At 42.7% G+C, this 19,042-nt stretch overlaps 1 protein-coding gene across 10 annotated transcripts in view; it reads right to left on the reverse strand.

The window, feature by feature from the left end:
• The window catches only part of SEMA6B (semaphorin 6B), a 1,482,347-nt gene that overhangs the window by 1,344,411 nt on the left and 118,894 nt on the right, over positions 1-19,042 (reverse strand). For 9 of the 10 annotated variants that reach the window (XM_077475764.1, XM_077475756.1, XM_077475757.1 and 6 more), the window contains one exon: positions 14,480-14,609. The exons of the other annotated variant lie outside the window; for it this stretch is intronic. In XM_077475764.1, coding sequence (XP_077331890.1) covers positions 14,480-14,609 — 130 coding nt within the window. The remainder of the gene's footprint in view (positions 1-14,479; positions 14,610-19,042) is intronic. 10 annotated transcript variants of the gene reach the window in all.

Here is a 19,042-nt window from a genome sequence, read left to right on the forward strand (position 1 = left end):
ATTGCGGTCCCGAGGAGAGAACTACGACACTTACAAATGGATGTTCTCCGCTTTATTTGGGGTAATAGGAAACCTCGTATGAATAAATTAACGTTACATACCTCTAAATCGTGCGGTGGGCTTGGCCTCCCTAATTTGCAAGCTTATTACCAAGCGGCTCAAATAACACAGCTTTCATACACTACGGCGAAGGGGCCTCTGCCCCTGTGGGTGTCTATTGAAGCTCTCTCGTGCCACCCTTTTGCTATTGGCTCCTTGATGTGGCTGCCGAGTCGCCTTCGCCCTCCCATTTTGTGCCCCACCCTGTCTCACTCCCTAGAGGTCTGGGACAAGGTGCGACATCGTAAACCGTTATCATCCTTGCATACTCCATTGGCCCCGGTGTTCTGTAATCCAGAATTCCCCCCTGGCTTGACTCCACAGGTATTTCAATGGTGGCTCAATAAAGGACTCCTACGGATAGGTGACTATCTAGAAGGGAACCGACGTCACTCATTGCAGTACTTCACAGAGACAATGCAGATGCCCTCTAGTGAACTGTTTCGGTGTAATCAAATTATCTCCTTTGTACGTTCTAAACTCAGTTTGCTGGATGGACCGTTTGCACTTACGAGTTTTGAGTTATCCTGCCAATCAAAGGACCTATTACGGGGACGCATATCTACTGTTTATGCCGCTATTACGGATCCAACTACTAAACTCCCCTATATGACCCATTGGGAACGGGACTTGAACATTACTTTTGACCTGTCCAACTGGCAAGACATAGCTTATGCTCTATTTAAAGTGTCTATTAATACAACATTGATTGAGGCAAATTATAAAACTCTGCTGCGCTGGTATTTGGTACCAACCAGGATCGCTAAGATGCATCCATCTGCATCTCCCATGTGCTTTGGTGTGGCCAGGTGGGTACGATGTACCACATTTGGTGGCAATGTCCAACGATAACTAGATTTTGGATTCGTATATTTAACCTCATATACACAGTTACTGGGGTTAATATTCGTAGAGCCCCGGAAATTGCGCTTTTTCAAAAACTCCCTGATGGGGTTCCTAAGAAATCCTCAAAACTGATAATATATATCATTTTGGCTGCTAGGATAACTATAGCTAGATATTGGAAGCAGTCGATGGTTCCTCTTGACTCTGTGAAAATTAAGCTTAACTGGATTATGGTTAATGATAGACTCACCTGGACCCTCCGTAATAATTCCAAGAAATTCGATATGATATGGGACCCATGGATCAAATATGTCTCTCCCTTGTGATTTGCCGCTCCCTTTCTCTCTTCTTTTTTTCTTTTCCTCTTCTTCTTTCTTCTCTTTTCCTTCCTTTCTGTTCTTTTCTTTTTCTTCTCTAAATTTACTGTCTAACAAGACAATCTTATAATTTACAAAATATTAGGCGCAACTTCATGAGGTTGATACTCGCGGCAGAGGGGCGCAGGGGAATTCCCCCCCCCCCCCGCCCTTTTTTTTTCTTTTTTTTTCTCCTTCACCTTCACCCTGCTCTGTACCCTGCACTGTTATTGCCCCTGACAACGGGGGCATAAATGGCTCCTTGGGTGAGGTGTAAGTGGGCCTAGTAGAGTGTGGGGCATACTTTAAAATCTGGTCGATGAAGCACCATACTCTTCTAGGTTGCTAAATAATGTGCAGTCCATCAATATTTTTGTTACATACAGTTTATATTTAACTTATGGCTTTGAGAAACTGCACTCCCATTGTTACTGTCGGAGGACCTGGCTGAGGCTTATGTTGGTAGTCACATCTTTTAGAATTTTGATGTTTACTGACTGCACTTTTTGTGATACCATCTTGTTGTCTTACTTTGCATTATAAATAAAAAACATATTGAAAGTAAAAAAAAAAAATTTGTACTTTTGCACATAATATTGCATGCATATTAGACACAAACATTCTTGGCCAACATAAGTATAACATTTACCAAAACGAGTATTTAAAGTCAAAAGTATAAAGGTACTTATCAGATTCCTCACCCCCTCTGGTGTCCCATTGTAAAAATTTTAGGGGGGGAGATGCTTTGGCCAGCCCCTCTTAACTTACACTATTGGCAGCCCACTGGACAGGTAATACGTTTCATAATCAAAAAATATGAATACACACTGTATAAATTGAAGTATATTTTGTACATTCTGCAATTACCTATCAAGATAATAGGAGAAAAAAACTTTAAACAGTACCATTTGAAAGTATTCAGGCAGGCACTTGCACTACATGCTTTGGTAAATTCATCCATAAATTTGACCACAAAAGAGGTAGGTATAGTGTGTATGGGTTTAGCAAAGTCAGCCGAGTATTGGTATTGGCTAACTTAGCGGTTTTGGGGAGGTAGGGGTCAAAATGAGTTTTGCTCCCCAAAAAAATCCTCTTGCACTGAATTTAAGGACAACAATAACATTTGGACACATTTTAGGGAGTGTTTAGTGTAAGCACTACAATGGAGCTGACAAAATACATTAAGGGACTAGGCTAGGTATGTATGGGTGCAGGATAGCATGCAGGGGAAGTCAGTGAAGGCAAATATGCATGAAGGACAAAAAAAGGAGCATTAAAAGCTTACAGCATGCATGAGGACAAAGAGGACATTCACCATATTACAATCATGGTAATTATGGAATGATGCAATAAATACAACACATTAGAAAACAAATACATAGAATGTGATGTTCAAGGATAAAACTTACCTTAAAATAGTCCTTCTGAATTATGGCAGAACAGGTCTCTGGAATAATGATTCCTAGAGCCTGGGGGTGGGGGGATTCCAGTCGTGAATTATTCTGGAGACTTCTTCCCATCACAAAAGTACCGCAAGGTGGTCACAGGCCTCTGCTCGGGAGTGATGGCTTGTCGCATGCAGGTGTCCTGCTTAGTAATATAAGGGGACAGCAAAGTCAATAGACGGTGAAAAACGGGGTCCATCATCCAGAGATAATTCCTGAAATCATCAGGATTATTCTCCTGGATCTCCCGCAGCAAAGGCATGTGCGAGAAGTAGTCATGCTTGAGCAACCAACCAATTCTTCATCCATGAACTCCTCCTCACCCTGTTCATGGACTGGACTTGGGTCAAAGTATGAACTCCAACACCAAGCACATCACAAACTCTACAACGAGAACGTACCCAAAATATGGCTTGAAAACGGTCAGTTGGTCAGAACGAACTAACAGAATGCACTGAAAATCAGAAAGGACCTGAGAAGAACGAGCTGAAAATCAGAAACAAGCAGACAAGAATGCACTGAAAAACAGAAACAAACTGACAACATGCACTGAAGAACAGATACGAACCCACATGCAAAAACTGAAAAGTAGAAACAAACTGAAAAGCATGAGGCTGAAAAGCGCGAATCTTCTCTCACCAAACTTCTACTAACACGAGAAAAAAATGAGATTAGCAGAAGGAGCCCAAAGGGTGGAGCACTGGCTATTGAACTTCCTTTTTATAGTCCCGTCATGCGTTCTGTACGTCATCGCGTTCTGACGTTTGGAAATTTGGGCCAACATTTGTGTGACTGTGTGTATGCAAGACAAGTTTGAGCCAACATCCTTCAGAAAAAAATCCATGGTTTTGTTAGCAGAAAGTCTGAGCGTGTGTACACGGAATAACACCATCATCTGATTGATCGTGTCTCTAAATAAAGTGCACTGTACAAATTGTAAATCAACACTGGTGATTAAAACATTAATCCATTAATATATATTGATGGGAAGGAATCCAGGAGTGTAGGACCAAAGGAGTCACCACCGTGTGTGCATCAACCACCCAGGGGAGAAGATTCAATACGCTTAACAGAAGGTAGCATCAATCAGGCATGTGATATCAAAGCTCTGGACAGTGAATTGTGCAATTCCTCTTCCTCAGCTGAGCCAACTCAGGCAACCTCGACCCTGCATGTGAGAATATGGATCAGGATGGTAATGTGCCAGATGGTAAAAAACCTCCTTCCACCACAGAACCATTTGGTAGGTTTATGGTTAACAGCATCCCTAAAAAAACAGAAAGCCTCCACATAGTGAAAAAACCTTATGGTTATTGGTTTATTTGGAATAAAAAGGCTTTACATAGATTCCAAGATGTTTTTTAACCATCTGGGAGATTAACACCAAATATAACACACCTGCTCCCCATTCACACCTGAGATCTTGAAACACTAACGTGTCACATATTGGGCCCAATTCGGACATTTTCCCTTAGGGTGTACTCACCTTTCCTGCCAGCAGTTTAGACATTATTGGCTGTGTGTTAAGTTATTTTGAGGGGACAGTTCATTTACACTGTTATATAAGCTGTACACTCGCTACTTTACATTGTAGCAAAATGTAATTTCTTCAGTGTTGTCACATGAAAAGATATAATAAAATATTTACAAAAATGTGAGGGGTGTGCTCACTTTTGTGAGATACTGTGTGTATCTATCTTTCTATCTATCTATATAAGAGAGAGAGTCTGACCTCGTCATTTCAGTCTCCTATTACTCACATTCAACCTTTGGATTTTACTTTTAATTTTATTTAATTAGAATTTTGTTTTAAAACATTTTATAGATTCTGGATCATGTATCCAAATAAAATGTTATTGTTTGTTTGTTATATGATTTTTATGTGGCCTTAAGGGCGAGGATCCACATGAATTCTGTACATATTCTCTTCTTACATGAGATATATGAGTTCATTATTAGTCTGAATTTTGAGGGTCATTCCACTATGGACCACAAGATGGCATTGGTTTTCCTGACCTTATATATTAATCAACAGCTGGAGGGCCACCAGTTTGAGACCCTATGTAATGCAATGGTTTATGTGTAATTTTATAGTAAACCACAAGATGGCAGTGGATGGGAGCCTTTGGACCACAAGATGGTATTTTTTTTTAACCAATTTTTTTTTTTTCATTGCTGCTCTCATGATGTGATGGCTTATGTGTCATTTTATTATTAAACACAAGATGGCAGAGGATGGTGGCCTTTGTCTTAATACTTGGCCCAGCCACCATGTTAATTATACTGCAGCTTTTCCTGGCTGCTGCTAGTCCAATCATGATGGATCTTCTGCATTCTGGCTCTGTATTTGCCATGTACACATGTTAATGCGCAGCCGAGCGTCGCCAATTTTGATTACTGGAGGAGGATTTGTCTTCATTTCTGTCATTTTTTACATGCTTTTTTGCAAGTATTAACCATGTAACTGGTGTCTTACAATATTCTGCTGAGAGCAAGTCAGGACCCATTTGATTGCTCGATGCATCGCCATTATTATCAAGAGGTTCCTGTGTGGATGTTTGTGCCTTCCATGAGACTCATCCTCGTTGTCTGATAGAGCGAGTTTTGACCACCCTGAATATGGGGGTCACTGGCATTCCAGTAAGCCTCTGGTGTGGAAGTTTCTTTGGATGTCACCTTGGCTATCCTTGGATTGCTTTACAAGTACATATGAAGCTATAGTTGGTACTTTTTCTTTTTTTCTCATATTCACTTTGGAGATACACATATTATTATTTATATGTAATTTTTAGTTTATTGATAAGCGAGGCTAATTTTGTAACAATAGATGATGATTTTAGATGGGTTATCATGTGGCAAGCATGTATTAGTATGCTGGATGTTTTTTATATTTCTGCCTTTGATGCTGTATGTGGATTGTTGGTGTCCCTGATCACTGTGGTATGTATTTTAATTGTGTCTTCCCTTGTAAGTTCTGGAGTATGAGCACAAGTTCCGAAGTTAGGCTGATTGATTAGCAGCCGGCTGTCATAAGCATATAAATAGTGATGAAGCGGCGCAGCACAACCCCTACTGATGAAGTTCATACCTCCTAGACATAACGCGTATACAGGCAGAGCCTGGAAGGTGAGTCATCTCGTGGCTATCACAGTCCGTGATTGTAATCTGACTCATGCGACATCTAGCTAGCACCGCACAGTGCTTTTTATTGTAAGTAGATTTCTTTGTTTTTAAGCCTAAATAAATATTTGATACAGAGAGAATTAGATTGGCTGTATTTTATCCCCATCTCTATATGTCTATCGGCTTACTTGGATGCTGACACTGAGCTATAGGAAATTTGGAGGAGGGAGGATGCTATATTCCCATCACTGATACCCTTAAAAGAGAACCACTGCATGTTATGACCTGACTGATAAAACAGGGGTCATGACATTAAGGTGAGTGGCTAGTGGAGCACGAGTGATGGTTGACACTGAATATTGCAAGAATATTCACTTGGTGGTTGACCTATTATTATTATATATGGACTATTATTATTTAACATTTTTGTCATCAAAATTCACATTATTTTGGCATATGGACATTCATGCATGTTTATTATTAAGTAGCACGTTGTTTGTGTTCACTGTAATGCGAGTTTTTTATTTATACATTTTATCGGAGGTTATGCTATACTGTTTCGTTTCTTTTATACAATATGCGGATATATGCTCTCCTTCAGTGTACTTTCTTCTCCTCCCAATCTCCTTCCTTTGTTGGTTCAGGTTGTGGGGAAGCCCCTGCGTCTCATATATATATATATATATATATATTTATATTATGGACAAACAAGGGAACACTTTCATAGTGTAAATCCACTTTATTTAAAACAATTCTTAAAAACAAATATGTCTTTTAAAACACAAATCATAAACAACCCGTAAGCGATGTGCCGAGGTGCGCCTGACGTGTGTGATATGTTGTCACCGGTATAGACCCGAAATCTCCCCCCTTCCACAGGGTGCATACAGAAGCTGGAGCCTCCAGTGATAGGGCCCTGCTTCTGAAGATGCCCTGTGGGAAGGATGAAGCGCGTAAGTGGGGTCTATACCTGTGACGACATTTAACACATGTGAGGGCTATGCTTTTGTGGTGAAAGACCTTTTACAAGTGAGTGCAGTTTGTTTTTTAGAATTGTTTTAAATAAAGTGGATTTACACTATGGGAGCATTCCCTTGTTTGTCCTTATACATATGAGAGACACAACCTAAACCAACAAAGGAAGAAAACTGGGAGGAGAAGAAAGTACATTGAATGAGAGAATACATCTGGATATATCAGCATATAAGATGCATCTGACTCGCATGCTTATGCATGAGGTCTATACCTTCTGGTGAGTGTGTTGCACAAGAAAGGAGCACAGAATTGTGTCTGCACAGCACATAATAGATTTGTTGGCATGAGAGACTGCATGGGTGCTACCACGGTAACACGGATGAAACAAGTGTGAATGATTATTTGATATCGATCAGGTTTTTTCAGCATTGGAAGCACTATGAGAACTGCCTAATACTGTGGACTATATACAGTATTTCATTTTCGTTTGGGTACAGTGTTGCGTGACCGCACAGTTGTCATTCAAAGTGTGACAGTGCTCAAAGCTGAAAACTGGCCTGGCTGGGAAGGCGATAAAAGTGCCCGGTATTGAAGTGGTTCTTTTAAGGGGTAGTGCCATGAGTAGTGTTTTCAGTAAAAAAAAAATTATGTGGACCAAAAATACAGAGAGTTTCTCCAACGCATAAAAGATCAGTGTTGGATTATTTTATTTTTTTTCACCTGTACAGTTTATTATTTTGGGAGTCTTATACATTAGAACTTATTTGTCACAAATGTTAGTGCTATCAGGATACCACCTGGCCACCTACTGGATACGTACAACTCAATTGTGTTGTGAGTATTGTGATCCGTCGAGTTGGTAGGACAGCGTTGTATACAGTAAATAGCTAGGAAATGCTATAATCGCTCCAATCTTCTGAAGACGTTAACATAGCAAGGAAGCATGAAGGGTCGGAATGATCACTTCGGACAGAAGTCTCCCAGCAATCTGGAGGCAGCAGCCAGGGTTCAATTCGGAGTAGCCAGAGGACTGTCTACAGGGCCAGATTAAGAACATTATGGGCCTGGTGCTGAGGATTTTGGTGGGGCCTTTTATAAACAATAAATAAATAAAAATGCAAACAATTTTTTGTTATAACAAATTAAATTAAAGAGAGAGACGGAGGATGAGAAAGAGAGAGAGAAAGGGGATGAAAGAGGTGTGAGGGGTAAGGGAGGGAGGATGAGAGAGAGGGGGGATGAAAGAGGTGTGAGGGGTAAGGGAGGGAGGATGAGAGAGAAAGGGGGGGGTGGGAGAGAGAGGATGCACATGAGGATGTGTGGGAATGACATCAACGCAGCCTGGCCAAGGCAAGTGACCGAAGGCACAGAACCCAGAAGGAAGACCATGTGAAGATGGAAGTGCCCGGGCCCCGCCGGACTGATCACAGCACAGCACTGGAGGGCTCAGTCTGACAATTTAAGTGTACCCTAATGTGCTAATATGCTGGGCATACTTGTACATTATGGCATAACCTACCCCAGCGCCTCTAAAAAGTAGTAATGTTAGAAAAGTTTACTACCGCTTTAATATCACAGGAGCCTCTCATGGGGCCCCCCTACTGACTCTGTGTCCCTTGGGCAGTGCCTAAGTGCATAGTTGTCAACATTTAAAAAATATTTTCAGGGACGCTTTTTTTTTTACAAGTGTTATATGTAGAGTAGCTGACATCCCCCGTGTTCCTTTATACATCACAATAGTAATTACAAAATTAAACAAGTATTAATAATGGGGCAGAACAAATATGAGGACTGTGAGATTTCCTTTAGTTGAACTGACAAAAGTGCCCATTCTAGAGCTGGTGACATTGAGGATATTTAGTATAATTTTAAAGAACAGTTTTTGTGGGTAAGAGGCACAGGGGAGGAGTATGGATGGTATAAAAGTGGGAAGTATGTGCAGGTGAGGGAGAGGAATGTGGAGGGTCTAACAGTGGGCACTATGTACATGAGAGGAGTGCAGAGGGTATGGCAGAAGGCACTATGTACAGGAGAGGAGTGTGAAGGGTATGACAGTGGGCAGTATGCACAGCAGAGGAGTGTAGACGGTATAACATTGGGCACTATGTATAAGAGAAGAGTGTGGAGGGTATGACAGTGAGCAATATGTACAGGAGAGAAGTGTGGAGAGTAGGACAGTAAGCAGTAATTACAGGAGAGGAGTATGGAGGGAGGGTATGGCGGTGGGCACTATGTATATGAGAGGAGTATGGAGGGTATGACAGTGAGTAGTATGTACAGGAGAGGAGTGTGGAGGGTATGACAGTGGGCACTATGTATAGAAGAGAAGTGTGGAGGTATGACAGTGGGCACTATGTATAGGAGAGGAGTGTGGAGGGTATGACAGTGAGTAGTATGTACAGGAGAGGAGTGTGGAGGGTATGGCAGTGAGTAGTATGTACAGGAGAGGAGTGTGGAGGGTATGACGGTGAGCTCTATGTATAGGAGAGGAGTGTGGAGGGTTATGACAGTGGGCACTATGTACAGGAGAGAAGTGTATGACAGCGGGCACTATGTACAGGAGAGGAGTGTGTAGGATATGACAGGGGGCGTTATGTATAGGAGAGAAATGTGGAGGGTATGACAGTGAGCAGTATGTACAGGAGAGAAGTGTGGAGAGTATGACAGTGGGCAGTATGCACAGCAGAGGAGTGTAGAGGGTATGACATTGGGCACTATGTATAAGAGAAGAGTGTGGAGGGTATGACAGTGAGCAATATGTACAGGAGTGTGGAGGGTATGACAGTGGGCATTATGTACAGGAGAGAAGTGTGGAGAGTAGGACAGTAAGCAGTAATTACAGGAGAGGAGTATGGAGGGAGGGTATGGCAGTGGGCACTATGTATAGGAGAGAAGTATGGAGGGTATGACAGTAAGTAGTTTGTACAGGAGAGGAGTGTGGAGGGTATGACAGTGGCCACTATGTATAGGAGAGAAGTGTGGCGCGTATGACAGTGGGCACTATGTATAGGAGAGGAGTATGGAGGGTATAACAGTGAGTAGTATGTACAGGAGAGGAGTGTGGAGGGTATGACAGTGGGCACTATGTATAGGAGAGAAGTGTGGCGCGTATGACAGTGGGCACTATGTATAGGAGAGGAGTATGGAGGGTATGACAGTGAGTAGCATGTACAGGAGAGGAGTGTGGAGGGTATGACAGTGGGCACTATGTATAGGAGAGAATTGTTGGAGGTATGACAGTGGGCACTATGTATAGGAGAGGAGTGTGGAGGGTATGACAGTGAGTAGTATGTACAGGAGAGGAGTGTGGAGGGTATGACGGTGGGCACTATGTATAGGAGAGGAGTGTGGAGGGTACGACAGTGGGTACTATGTACAGGAGAGAAGTGTATGACAGCAGGCACTATGTACAGGAGAGGAGTGTGTAGGATATGACAGCGGGCGTTATGTATAGGAGAGAAGTGTGGAGGGTATGACAGTGAGCAGTATGTACAAGAGGGAAGTGTGGAGAGTATGACAGTGGGCACTATGTATAGGAGAGAAGTGTGGAGAGTATGACAGTGGGCACTATGTATAGGAGAGGAGGATGAAGTAATCTGGGAAGGAAAAATTTAAAGGTTTGTGGAAGGATGTTTAGGGACTGCGTAGTGGTTAAGCAGGCCATACACGGATTGAAATTACACCAATTAAGCAGACACCAGCCATAGTCGATCTATGTATGGGCTAGCTGGTTTTACACAAGTCAACCTATTAACCGACTTGAGTACAACCAGCCTTTCAGGTTTTCCCCAAAACAATCAGTGCTGCCAGCTATAGTTAGCAACACTGATCATTGTATTCACTGGCAGAACACAATAACACTGCGGGAGTGATTGCCCCATTCACAGGTGAGCAGGTGAGAGGGTTTGTGGGGACAGGCTGGGGAGAGATACTAGTCAGTCCCTGGGTAGGCACTGGTTAGTATCAGAGCCAGATACACACACAGGTTACATACGCCACGATCGTTAGAGCGAGAGCAATAATTCTAGCACTGTAACTCTAAACATGTAACCTGTAAAAAAAAAAAATGTAAAGCATCGCTTAGTACACAACAAAAAATCGTGCTAACTTTAGTGTTTTTTTATGAATGAAACAGTTTCTTTCCAAAAAAAAGCTTGAAAAATTGCTGAACAAATATCGTGTAACATAAAAAGTTGCAAAGACCACCATTTTATTCCATAGGGTGTCTGCTAAAACAATATATAATGCTTGAGGGTTCTGAGTAATTTTCTAGCATAAAATAAATGATAACTTTTACATGTAGGAGAGAAGTCTCAGAATGGGCCTGGGTGGTAAGGGGTTAATTATCATAAGTAATATACAAATAATTATTATAAGCCCTGTGAGTTCATCCTCTCAGTTTGCTGCAGTGTTCCAGCTTGTATTTATACTGCCGCTCTGTATGTAGCTTCTGACAGGCTGCACAAGCAGCCCTGTATCTCCAGAACCATAGATGATAGCAGCCCCATATTTTAACCAGTCCTGGAGTGGGTCTTTAGCTACCTACCCCCCAAATGTGGGGTCTCTGTGACTCCTGATCGCGCCGAGCTACAATCCTCGAAGTCAATCTTTTTTTTTTTTTGAAAGGGGCCTGGAGCTGCAGCTCCAATAGCCCCTATGTTAATCCGGCCCTGACTGTCTATTTACACTAGTAAGACGCTTAGGAATGATAGAAATTTGGCTGTTACATGCTGCATGACACAGACTATTGTTTGTGAGTAGATGTTGTGTTTATTTAATAAATGTATGTTCATGATCTACTACACTATATGAGTATTTTTCTCTTTGATAGTGGTGTTTTTCCAGATAACTACATGGTGGTGATACAGAAAAAGAAGAGTTCTGGGAGGAGGGATAACATGATTGAATTGATGTATTGGATGGGCACTGAGTTAGCACAGACACATGATGTTTGCTTTGTATTGACACTAATATACATAGATACATTTTTGAAAGAGCTGAAATTTATTTATTTACATTGTAACATTGGTAAATGAATAGTTTTGGAGTTCACAATATTGGCAGCTCAGTGCTGGGCTCTAGGTGGTATTAGGCTCGATTCACATCTATGCATGTTGCTTTTGAATGTTTCTGCAGTGCTTTTTGCGGTGCTTGCCGCATTTTTGGACACACGGTTTTAACGCGATTAGCTTTTTGCATCCTTAGCAACCGATGAGTCATCAGCTGTTAGCTGACTTCCCACTGAATGTAAAAAAAAATGCCGGCTAAAAAAAAAAAGAAATTGAGAGAAAAAAATGGAGTGGGCCCCCCCCCCCCCCCAGGTCCATACCAGGCCCTTGGGTCTAGTATGGATTTGGAGGGGACCCCCACACCAATTTTTTTTTTAAAATGGTGTCCCCCCAAAATCCATACCAAACCCTTATCCGAGCATGCAGCCCCCCAGCAGGTCAGGAAAGGGAGGGGACGAGCGAGCACCCCCCCCCCCCTGAACCATACCAGGCTGCATGCCCTCAACATGGGGAATGGGTGCTTTGGGGCAGGGGCCTCTTCCCAACAACCCTTGCCCGGTGGTTGTCGGGGTCTGTGGGCGGGGGGGGTTATCTGAACCTGGATGCCCCCTTTAACAAGGGGGCCCCCAGATCCCAGCCTTCCCCCCGTGTGAATGAGTACTCATTCACCTGGAAAAAAAAGTAGTGTAGTGTTAAAAAATACAGTAGACAGTACAGTAGTAGTTTTTGACAAGTCTTTTATTAAAAATTTTCTTCGCCGCTTCTTCCTCCATCTTCTCCGGCATCTTCTTCCTCCGGTCTTCTTCCGCTCTTCTGTCTTCTTTGTCCGTGTTCTTCTTCCTTTGCCACTGCTCTCGCCGATGACCCTCCTCCGATGCTGCATCCCGCTGATCTGTCGGCGTCGATGTCAGATTGGATTACGTCACCTGGAGGCCATACCTCTTTGTGACGTCACAGCCCAGGGCATGATGGGTCCGTGACGTCACAAGGATCATGGCCTCCGGGTGACGTAATCCGATTGCCATACCCCCTCGTTATTTACGGAATGCAGGACATTGGCGCCGACAGATCAGCGGGATGCAGCATCGGAGGAGGGTTGTCGGAGGGAGCAGCGTCAGATGAAGAAGAACATCGGACAAAGAAGACAGAAGAGCGGAAGAAGGAGAAGACCGGAGGATGAAGATGCAGGAGAAGATGGAGGAAGAAGTGGCAAAGAAGATTTTTAATGAAAGACTGTCTACTGTATTTTTTAACACTACACTACACTCCTACCCCATACTCATTCACACAGGGGGGGAGGCTGGGATCTGGGGGCCCCTTGTTAAAGGGGGCTTCCAGATTCGGATAAGACCCCCCAGCCCACAGACCCCGACAACCCTTGCCCAGTGGTTAAAGAGGCCCTTCTCATCAACATGGGGACAAGGTGCTTTGGGGTGGGGGGAGTACAGCCCCCCCATGCCCCAAAGCACCCATCGCCTATGTTGAGATCATGTGGCCTGGTATGGTTCAGGAGGGGGGGGGGGGGCGCTCGGTTGTCCCCTTCCTTTCCTGACCTGCCGGGCTGCATTCAGCTGGAAGTCAGCTTACAGTTGATGGCTCATCGGTTGCTAAGGACGCAGCGGCCGGGTTCCCGGGCCCTAAACTTGGCAACCAGCTATATACAGTGTAAAAAAAAAGAAATTAAAAACCGCAACGGTAAAAACGCTGTACTTGCTTTTTGGATGTGGGTCCATTGAATTCTATTACCTGCAAAACGCTGCATTTTGCAGGAAAAAAGTCCCCGACCCTTTCCAAAAACGTAGAGGCAATAAAATGCATTGATGTGAACATGTTTCATAGAAACCCATGTTAAAAAAATTTCCCTGCATTTCTGCAAAATGCATTAAAAAACGCATTAGTGTGAATCGAGCCTTAGTCACCTTGTTTATACAAAGTATTTAGGAGGATGTATTAAGCACAGCAGCAGGGCATTCAATTTGATATTTGATATTTTCATCAGTTTTTTTGTACATATGTTTATTGTTTTGCAAATAGACTTGATTTGTTCATTAGTAAGTTTGAACACTTTTCTCAATTTTTTTTTCATGTTATTGGGATACACACTCGTGAAATGGGGAAGTTCATTCATTTCCCTAAAGTTTCCCTAAGCTTTCTCTACTCTCATGAATCAACTTGTTCGTAAATTCTCACTCAGTGAATCCATTCAATAGGCTGCAGTGCTGATCAATGTATTTTGATGGTGGGTGAGTCCCGCCGACTCCTCCACTGTCGGAGTACAATGACACAGCGGTGAGGATTCCTGCACATCGAATGTATGGATGGGGAAATTGTGTCAGTCATTCAACCTCCTGTTTGAAGAAAGAAACTAACACATCACTGTTTTCTACTGTATTGTATAAATCTTAGCTTGAATCCCATTTGGTCCTTTCTATCTCTTCTAATAGGGCTATATGTGTATCCAGTATTGTATTGTGGCCTTCAAATTACTCTTGTTGTACCTATAAGATTGGACTTCTTTGATAGAGCAATAATCTGCTTTACTAGTTTAGCTATACTTTTCTGGTTTTCCAGCTGTATTGTATTGAAAAAACATAAAGAATAGAAAAAACAAAGGAATTAAACTCACATTCAGCCCCGACTCTGATGACCGGCTTTGCTTCCTCTGGAAAAACAGACATCCCAAGACCTCCCATTATCACAAGGAAAAACCACACGAGCCCAGAGTGTAGGTGCATGGTACACAGACCAATTAAATTCTACAATACACAAGAAAGAATAAAAATACTTACATATACTGGATTGGATTTGTCCTTTACACTGAAACGATGGGCAGATATATTTTTAAAAGAGGTTGAAATGGATTTTGCCAAAGAAAAAGCAACATAAAATAGGCTGCAAAGCAACAATTAAGTCTAGCGCCACCCCCGAAGGAGCTGCTGGTTACATTTTGATCTCGTTTCTGCGTCTCGACTCCAAGAACAACCTTAGCCCCCCAGTACACATGGTTTAATAAAATTACAACACAAGTGAGAAATACCTTTTGCCTGGCTGGGGGATATGGCAATAAATACACACACACCTGTTTAGTGGTAAATACTCTTAATCTATTGATTGACTATTATAGCTTAACCACCTAACCACTTGCCTACTGGGCACTTAAACCCCCCTCCTGCCCAGACCAATTTTCAGCTTTCGGTGCTCTCACACTTTAAATGACAATTACTCAGTCATGAAACTCTGTACCCAAATAAATTTTTGTCCTTTTTTTCATACAAATGGAGCTTTCATTTGGTGGTATTTGATCACCTCTGGGTTTTTTTTATTTTTTGCGCTATAAATGAAAAAAGACTTAAAATTTTGAAAAAAAACTAATTTTTCTTTGTTTCTGTGATAAAATTTTGCAAATTATAATTTTTTTTTCATGAAGTTTGGCCACAATTTATACTACTACATATCTTTGGTACAAATAACTCAAATTAGTTGATATTATTTGGTTTTTTTGAAAGTTAGAGAGCCTACAAGTTTTGGTGCAAATCATAAAAAATTGATCGGACCTTATGTACTGGTGGCCTATCTCATTTCTTATGACCCGAACAAGCCAGGAAATTACAAATACCCCCCAAATGACCCCTTTTTGGAAAATAGACATTCCAAGGTATTTAGTAAGAGGCATGGTGAGGTTTTTGGTGTTGTCATTTTTCCCACAATTCTTTACAAAATTACGATTTTTTCTTTTTTTTTCCAACAAAATTGTAATTGTAATAGGTTATTTCTCTCACATGGCATGTGTATACCACAAATAACGCCCCAAAATACAATCTGCTACTCCTTTTAAGTATTACAATACCACATGTGTGGGACTTTTCACAGCCTGGCCACTTAGAGAGGCCCAACATGCAGGGAGCACTGTCACATATTCTAGGAGCATAAATTACACATCTAACTTGTTGACTACCTATTACACTTTTGAAGGCCCTGGAGCACCAGGGCAATGACACATGGCACTGATACATGGCACTGATAGCACATGACACTGATGACAGATGGCACTAATACGTGGCACTAATGACAGATGGCACTAATACGTGGCACTGGGGACACATGACACTGACAGGTGGCACTGGGGACACGTGACACTGACAGGTGGCACGTTGCACTGGGGACAGATGGCACTGGGGACAGGTGGCACTGATGGGTGGCACTGGGGACAGATGGCACTGATGGGTGGCACTGGGGACAGATGGCACTGATGGGTGGCACTGGGGACAGATGGCGCTGATAGGTGTCACTGGGGATAGGTGGCACAGGGGACAGATGGCACTGATAGATGGCACTGGGGACAGGAGGGCATGTGTGTGTGTGTGTTTTACTGTGTGTGTGCGTTCTTACTTTTCAGCGCAGCTGCAGCCATTTATCTCTCCCTCCTCACACATTGTCTGTGTGAGGAGGGAGAGCCGGCGATGAGAGATGATCTCATATGTTTACATATGAGATCACCTCTCATTGGGCATGCCGATTGAGTGCTAAATGGCCGCTGTGATTGGCCATTTAGCACGATCTGTGATTGGCTGTGTCTGAGGGACACGGCCAACACAGAACTTCCCCAATGCACGCCCGTGGTGGCGCGCAGAGGGGAAGTAAACATGAGGATGTCCGGGGACACCCTCCGGGCAGTTAGTATCCACGCTATAGGCGTCTTTTGGCTATAGCGTGGGCGTGATGTGGTTAAAGACCAGCCTCGTTTTGAGATTTTGGTGTTTACATGTTTAACCACTTCAGCCCCGGACCAATTGTCAGCCTAAGGACCAGAGGTCTTTTTACAATTTCGCACTGCACTGCTTTAACTGGTAATTGCGTGGTCATGCAATGTTGTACCCAAACGAAATTTGCATCCTTTTTTTCCCACAAATAGAGCTTTCTTTTGATGGTATTTGATTGCCTCTGCGATTTTTATGTTTTGCGATATAAATGGAAAAAGACCGAAAATTGAGAAAAAAATATGTTTTCTACTTTTTGTTATAAGAAAAATCGAATAAACTCAATTTTAGTCATACATTTAGGGCAAAATTTATTCAGCCACATGTCTTTAGTAAAAAAAATGTCAATAAGCGTATATTTATTGGTTTGCGCAAAAGTTATAGCATCTACTAGAGTACATTTTCTGGAATTTACACAGCTTTTAATTTATGACTGCCTATCTCATTTCTTGAGGTGCTAAAATGGCAGGGCAGTACAAACCCCCTCCAAATGACCCCATTTTGGAAAGTAGACACCCCAAGGAAATTGCCGAGGGGCATGTTGAGCCCATTGAATATTTTTTTTTTTGTCCCAAGTGATTGAATAATGACACAAAAAAAAGTTTACAAAAGTTGTCACTAAATGATATATTGCTCACACATGCCATAGTTATATGTGGAATTGCACGCCAAAATATATTCTGCTGCTTCTCCTGAGTATGGGGATACCACATATGTGGGACTTTTTGGGAGTCTAGCCGCGTACGGCACCCCAAAAACCAACCACTGCCTTCAGGATTTAAATACAAAGAATTACCGCCCTAAGGTAATGACTTCTCCCAAAACAGCTGTCTCCACAATCCCACAGGGTGCTGGCTCTGTTTGCAACAGGAACTGAAGTAGAAAAGATGTAGCTGGATAGCCGCACTCCGAATTATTCAACTTTATTTCAAAAATGTAATTAAAATCATAGCATCTAGGCTGGTAAACAGACTAACTCCACAGCCGCTGGCATGTTGAGTCCATGAAATATTTTATATTTTGCCACAAGTTGCATATGGAATATTAAAATTTTTTTGCACAAAGTTGTCACTAAATGATATATTGCTCACACATGCTATGGGCATAAGTGAAATTACACCCCAAAATAAATTCTGCTGCTTCTTCCGAGTACGGGGATACCACACGTGGGGGGACTTTTTGGGAGCCTAGCCACGTACAGGACCCCGAAAACCAAGCACTGCCTTCAGGATTTAAATATAAAACGCTACCAAAAAAAACTGTTAGCGATCGCAGGGATCAGGCCTGACTCTGCGAACGATGCAGTTATGTGTTTAGTGTTTTGTAAGTGACAGTGATCGATCGATACTGCACTTGGGTGGGCTGGGCGGAGGGGCAAAATGCAGGTGCCAGCAGGTATCTGGGCTGATCCCGCTAACAATGCGTTTTTTTGCAACCCTAAACTGTTGGGGACACTAGTATAGATCTGATCAGATCAGATATTGATCTGTTAAGATTTTATACCACTACGGGAGGTTTATGCTTTGCGCGTGGGTGTTAGCGGTACTGGCACTAACCTAGCGCTGCCTGGGGCGACGCAGACCCTGACCCTAAAACCTAATTGATATCACCCGCCGGGTGATCAGGGGGTTAAACCTTTATTGGGTAATAAATGGTGGGTGCCCTGATGCTATAAAAAGCAAACTAACTAACCAGAGTCACCCGTAACACTTATTCGGTGATCACTGGTGAAAGGGTTAACTAGGGGCAATCAGGGGGTTAAAATCTTTATTAGGAAGTATATGGGGTCCCTGGCGCTATATAAAAACCTGACAGGGAACCTAAATAACTAACTGGCTAACCAGCGTCACCAGTGGCACTTATACGGTGATCGCTGCTGAAAGGGTTAACTAGGGGCAATCAGGGGGTTAAAACCATTATTGGGTAGTATATGGGGGTACCTAGCGCTATAAAAACCTGGCGGTGAACCTAAAAAAATTAATAGCTACCTAGCAGCACCAGTGACACTAATGCAGCGATCAGAAAAACGATTTCTTAGTGATACTGGCAAAAGGGGGTGAAAGGGTTAACTAGGGGCAATCGGGGTTAAAACCGTTATTGGGTAGTATATGGGGGTACCTAGCGCTATAAAAACCTGGCGTGAACCTAAAAAAAATAACTAGCTACCTAGCGACAAAAGGGGGTGAAAGGGTTAACTATAGGGGTAATCAGGGGGTTAAACCTTTATTGAGGGGTAGGGGGCTACCCTGGACCTAACACTAACTGCCCTGACAGTTTTTACTGTCACAACTGACACTTAATGCAGTGATCAGTAAATATATGATCACTGCAATCAGTGACACTGCGACTGGGAGGGGGGAGGATCGGGGGGCGATCGGGGGGGATTTGTGTGCCTATGTGTACCTACATGTCAGTGTAGTGTTTGGTGCACT

Source organism: Lithobates pipiens, unplaced genomic scaffold (assembly GCF_037356315.1).
Source record: "Lithobates pipiens isolate NorthernLeopardFrog02 unplaced genomic scaffold, aLitPip1_a1.2 Scaffold_13, whole genome shotgun sequence".
Taxonomy (NCBI): Eukaryota; Metazoa; Chordata; class Amphibia; order Anura; family Ranidae; genus Lithobates; species Lithobates pipiens.